Raw genomic sequence first — 6,000 nt, forward strand, 5'->3', positions numbered from 1 at the left:
ACTTCTCAGAAAGAAAAAAAACATAGAAAAATTCGAAAAAACCTTTCCAGAATCAGCCACTGACCAGCCACCTCTCTGCTGACTTACAAAACAAGCACGAGACACACATTCCAAACCAAACAGAGGAAGAGGCTCATAACAGAGTCAGATTAATATGTATGCTTTCCAGAAAATGCTGGACGATGGATTTAACTCGACCTTGTATTCGTGCCACAATGGGGGGGAGAAAAACAACAACACTTCACCAGCCTATTGGCCAAAACTAGACAAAGGAGCCTAAAGAAATAAGATGCTGTCTATCAAGTCAAACCGAGCAAGCTAGAGTCATGAAGTGTGGAGCAGTTCAAGTCAGGCATTCGTGGATGGACGCTGGTGAGCCACCGTCACTCATGTGTCCGGTGGACTGTTTCATGTTTACGCCTCGCAGAGCCTCCTCCAGTTGTTCCTGAAGGTCAGGGCCTCCTGGTGTCCCTGAAACCCAACTCCTGCGTTGTCCCCCTCCGAGGACGAGGGGACTGAAGGACAGGAGAGAACAGGCAGGGGGCGGGGCAGCTGTGCCCTTCTCTCAGGTAGGAAGGCCGTCAGAGTGGTACACCGCCAGATGTCCTTAGGAAGCTTATCTCCGAAGAGACACCCTCAGTCACAGGGCAGCTTTATCTCTGGGAGAGCATGGGCAACTTCTTTTTGCCGAGGCCACCGATCGAGGGACAGGGGGATTAATGCCTCCTCCGCACCAGCTTTTCTCTGGAGCACACAGGTAAATAAAGTTTCGAATAGGTCATTTACTCGGAGGTAGACAGACGCACGGCGGCAGGGAACATTCCGGAATGTTCTATTTCGTCTGGTAATCTTGCGGTTATTTATTAGCAGGACAAAGGGTAAGAGTCATCACCAGTGCTGAGCGAGGAAATGGAAATAGCTCCAAAGCAAATAGACCTAATCTTGTTGAAAAGACAAGGACAACTGATTTCACAAAACATTTAGCTCAGCCCAACACATCAATAACACCATTCAGTCGTCTTGATTTATTGTCCAACATATTTAAACACACAAGAGGAGCCACCGCACAGTCATATAAACATTAACACTGTCAAACTGACCGACAAAAACTCACAAGATATATTACAGCTAAGTGTAACCAAAGCATTGCCCCACAGTTGTATGTCAACAGGAATGACATCTGTACTTAGGGAGAGGATTGTGTTTTCAACTGCAGACTGCACCTCCCAGCGAGACTTAGTTGACAGTAATACATGTAATTATTTGTGCAGTGACACCAAGCAAGGGAGTTCTCTAAGGAGAAAAATAATTGCAGATTTTAGACAGACAAGTTCTTGTGGGCCACAATCAACCTCCATAGCCCCTTCGCACTGTCGAAGGCCCGATTTCCCCCCAGGCAGCCATGATTTTGTCTCTGTCTCCAGCCCGGAAAATATCCCAGATGTGTTCGAGTCAAAAGTCCTCTCAGGCCTTTGTCCTGAACTTTGCCAATCTCTCCCCGAATCGACGAGACGTAATTATTGTGCAGGAGTTTTCAAAGCCTAACAAATACCTGGGGTTTGGAATGTGGTGAGCGGAACAATCTTATCTGACAGCTGCTGTAGACAAAACTACGATTGGCTTTAGTTGGAATATCTCAGTCACTTCCTAATGCACCTTGACAGAAGGATATCTGGTGAGGCTCGGGTTCAAACAGGGTCGAGTTTCAGTACTTGGCTGGACTTTTCCGAACAACGAAAGCCAACAGAAAGTGCAATCAGAGAAGCAATCATTTGGCATCTGGATCAATGACAAGTATGGCAAGGCGCAAGGCCTGACCTTATTCGATTTATTTCCAGCTTGACACTCAATTCAATGTGTTTTTGGCAACTGTTTCAAACCAGTTGTTTAATATCACACTGTGCTCCTATTGGTCATTTCTTGACTCATTTTAAAGGAACATTCCATCAAACTGGGCCCCAGTCGTTGTTCACAGCCCCTCCATTATGTAGTTAGTAAGAGGGCTTGAAGCTAATTACACATAATCAAGATGCAGTTCAATCACAAGCAGAAGTAAGCCCGTCCAGTTCTGTGTGTTTGTCTTGTATTATTTCCATTCCTACCACAGACATGTCATGTCCAGTACGGACACTGCCCATACTGCTTTAACTCCACTTCTCACCACTTCCTCACTTCCTGTCCAAAGCAGAAAGGGAAATAAGCAAGCCCAGAACACATTGACCAGGTGACCCCCCCCCCCCCCCCCCCCCCTACCACCCCCACTACTCTGATAATGTCTCCGTCCTTGTTATGGAGCTCCTGAGAAATGTGTTTGTGTTCCCGCTGCCTCAGTACTAAAGACACACAGTTCGTCCGGTGCGCGGCTGGCCTTGGCAGCACGCGGGCCCACATCAGCAGTTCACTCCTCGGGACAGGCCGAAGCACGCTGCCTCGCAAACTGACACGACCGACGAGGCCAAGAACCTGACACAGCGCTTCCAGGACAGAGGCTCGTGACTCAAGCGAAACAAACAGAGGCGTTTGCCTGACTCTGTGTCACCACCACCACGACCCCTGACAGTCTATTCTGGTCATAGCAGCATCTTCTAAAAGAGAGTGGGTAATATTTCCATCACGGCGTGTACATCACTTACAAAGTACAACGCCTATTTACATGATACTGAATGTTAGTAACAAAGAGTGACAGGATTAGTTCACTGAACTGAGATACGTATATTGTGTTTAAGCACGTACCAACCTGTGAGGTACCCTTGAGACAATTAATGTATGGTTTCATGTGTCAACTGGATAAGTCTGAGAACTGAATAGTAGAGGCTCTGGTCAACCCTTTAAAGAGCTGCTAGCGATTTACTTTGAACTTAAGACGACATTGGCACAAAAGTCTTCATACTTTTTAATGCACTGTATTATATATGTGGTATCTTTTAGTTTTTCTCTCTTTTTTATAGCTCTTTGTCTGTTATTTTATATGAAACTTGACGTCTGAAATAAAGATTTATATATATATACATTAGATAACACTGTTTTTTTTCTTCTCTGCTTTTGTTTTTACGCTGCGCAACCTCCAACAACAATCACATCTCCCGCGGATGTTGACAATCTTCTGCTCCCTTGCTCCGACCAACAAGCCTTTCTTCTGCTTCCTGTCTGCCACAGGAGGGGGAAGGAACGGCGGCCATTTGCAGGCCTCCTGATTACAATAGGGCAAAAGAGGGTACGGGATAGGACCCAGCAGAGCTGCTGTATCTGAGAGGCCTTTGGGGCCCTAGAACAGGCCCTTTCCAGGGCATGATGTTCAACACATGGGCTGTCATCATTCTGTTGTTGACTACACAGTGTGGTCTGTTTCAACCCCCAGTCTGCTACAAGTCAACCGAAACGATTTTGCGGGGGGGGGGTGCCCCTTGTGGCTCACTGGGAAAGAGCGTGTACCATAACAGCTAACGCCTGGGTTAGAATCTGGCTCAAGCCATTTCCTGCACATCCTCCCCCACCCCTCTCTCTCTCTCCCCCCCCCCCCCCCCCTCTCTCTCTCCCTGCTTTCCTGTCTCTCTCCAACCGTCCTATCAAAGAAAGCCGGCCCAAAAAAACACACAGAAATCCTTTTCTGTCAGTTGATGTGCCTGGTTGCCTCACCTCGGTGGGGGGTTCCCCCGGAGCATCGGGTCCCTGGTGTCTCAGGTTGATGATGTGCACCTCCTGTGGGAAGCGGGCGGTGCCACGGCTGGCACAGCCCGACATGGCGGTGAAGCTCTTGGCTGCGGCCTGCACAGGATGGCTCACCCCTACGGGTAACACCTCACACGGGCTCCGAGACAGCGGCCCTGGAGACACAGGCGGGAAACGAGGTTCAGGGGGGTGTTGACACAACGACAAACAACACATTTGAAAAAACGGGGGGAAATAATCATAATCAAATGTTCTGTAAAAGGGATATGGCAATCGTGACGTTTTTCAATAAGCGTTCCCTTTGCCATGCGTTATTTGGTTTGTTCGAATCATCCACGTTATGCCTTCAAATGATACAAAATGGCTTCGTAATTGATGCAGTGTTTTTTTTAAGCAGTGCTGGTAAACAGCCAATCACAAACAGACTTTTCTCAGCGCTTCACAGTCCATTCACATAGCAGCTTTGTGACTGACAGCCGAGGTACCAGACCTGTCATTGAAAGAGCCCAGAGCTACCCCATTATATTCCCTTCCAGCCACTCGGAGCCTTTCTCTCCTTAAATGCTCGGATTTGACCTTCTTTAATCACTCAGAGGAGGCGAAGTAGACTTCACACTTTAGAGAACTTGGCAGTGGAAAGACCGTAATTAGCCGCGGACATCGGAGCGGTTGCCTTGGAGACGTGGCAGGCTCCTGTATTGGTCTGCGGTGAAGCGAGTGGTGTTGCTCGTAGTAACGGTCTGCCTCGTTCTGACCAGCACCAGCGCTCCCAGTCGCAGACAGATGACCTTGAAACGCAAGCGGAATATCTAGAGTGACGGAGCCCAGGGAGCGCGAGCGCAACTCGGAACCAAAGTCCCTGCAGAACGTTTCTCCTTAAAAGGTCATCCTGAGGTACCGTGAGCAAGTTGTTGACGTGTAAATTAACTCAACTTTCATTCTGTGTGCTGTCTTCCTGCTCATTACTGAGTAGACGGGGTTTATGAAGGGAATTCAAGGTAATGCATGATCCAGCTGTAGTCAATCATATACAGATAGGCAGACAACAACAGCGGTGCAGTCTGAAGAGCAGTCAAGACTCTAGATCTTTTTACTGTTTTACCTGTCTGCCTGTCTGCCTGCCTGCCTGCCTGCCTGCCTGCCTGCTGTCTGTCTGTCTGTCTGTCTGTCTGTCTGTCTGTCTGTCTGTCTGTCTGTCTGTCTGTCTGTCTGTCTTCCTGTCTGTCTTTCTGTCTGTCTGTTTGTCTGTCTGCACACCTGCCTGTTTGTCACATATGTTTGTCTTCCTGCCTGTCTGTCTGTCCATCTTTCCATCTGGCTTCCTGCCTGTCTTTCAGCCTGCCCGCACACCTGCCTGCCTGCCTGTCTGTCTGTCACCGGTCCATCAGTCCGTCCATCCAGAGGGGGGGGGGGGGGGCGGGAGAAGCCCCCTCGCTCCCATGTGGAGAGAAACTGTAGGCCCAGTGAGCTTGATCAGTCAAGCAGAGCCACCCGGCATGGAGCAAGGACACACACAGACGGGCCGGGAGGCCGCTGTCTGGGTTCTGTCTGTCCCGCGTAGAAAAGCACATTTGTAAACCCTCACCTACACCGCCGTGTGCTAAAGGAGCTTTCATTTGAGCGCAGGTTCACGCCAGCACAACATTTCACCCGTAAATAATCATGTTCTTTTTCCTCACGTGCGTAAGCATTCTTTCACCCTCCCATCACTGATTTCCCCGAACTTACTAAGTACACGCGATGTACGCACGCACATTTACAAAGGCTCACGCACATACTTGCACACACACACACACCCAGAGCCCGAGGTTTGCGGCAGGCGTTGAACAGGCCTTTTCCATTAGAACGTGAGGTCTCCTGGGAGGAGCTGCGGCCAGGCTTCCCTGCGGCTCGGTCCCGGCTCGTTCCCCCACACAGGCCTCCTCCAGCGGGGGCCAAGGCCAAGGCCAAGGCTCATGTTTCAACGCTGCACGCCAAACACGCAAGGGTTGCCGATAGCGATCACGTAGGACATTTGGAAATAATTAAATGTGTGGGGGGGGGGGGACTCAGGACAGAGAGATAACAACTTTTGCCCCCCCCCCCCCCAGCCCCAGTCTCAAAAACGCATTACCTCCTCTGTGCGTGTGGTTTCCTAACTCTAAGCAAAGGTAACTGTCGTTTGCTGTGTAATGCTGCACAGTTACCTCACTATTCTCAGCGCTTGTGCCGTGTTAACCCGGATACGTAGCATCCCCTTCGCTTGTCGTCGGGACAGAATTGCTTTACTGTAGTCACTCATCTCCCGAGATGGATCCTGAGCACTCTGACAGATATTTTAAACCTTTTTCC

At 49.4% G+C, this 6,000-nt stretch overlaps 1 protein-coding gene across 3 annotated transcripts in view; it reads right to left on the reverse strand.

The window, feature by feature from the left end:
- The window catches only part of tgfbr3 (transforming growth factor, beta receptor III), a 48,820-nt gene that overhangs the window by 36,851 nt on the left and 5,969 nt on the right, over positions 1-6,000 (reverse strand). For all 3 annotated transcript variants that reach the window (XM_047049891.1, XM_047049890.1, XM_047049892.1), the window contains exon 3: positions 3,637-3,824. In XM_047049891.1, coding sequence (XP_046905847.1) covers positions 3,637-3,824 — 188 coding nt within the window. The remainder of the gene's footprint in view (positions 1-3,636; positions 3,825-6,000) is intronic.

The sequence above is a fragment of the Hypomesus transpacificus genome, chromosome 26, assembly GCF_021917145.1.
Source record: "Hypomesus transpacificus isolate Combined female chromosome 26, fHypTra1, whole genome shotgun sequence".
Lineage (NCBI taxonomy): Eukaryota > Metazoa > Chordata > Actinopteri > Osmeriformes > Osmeridae > Hypomesus > Hypomesus transpacificus.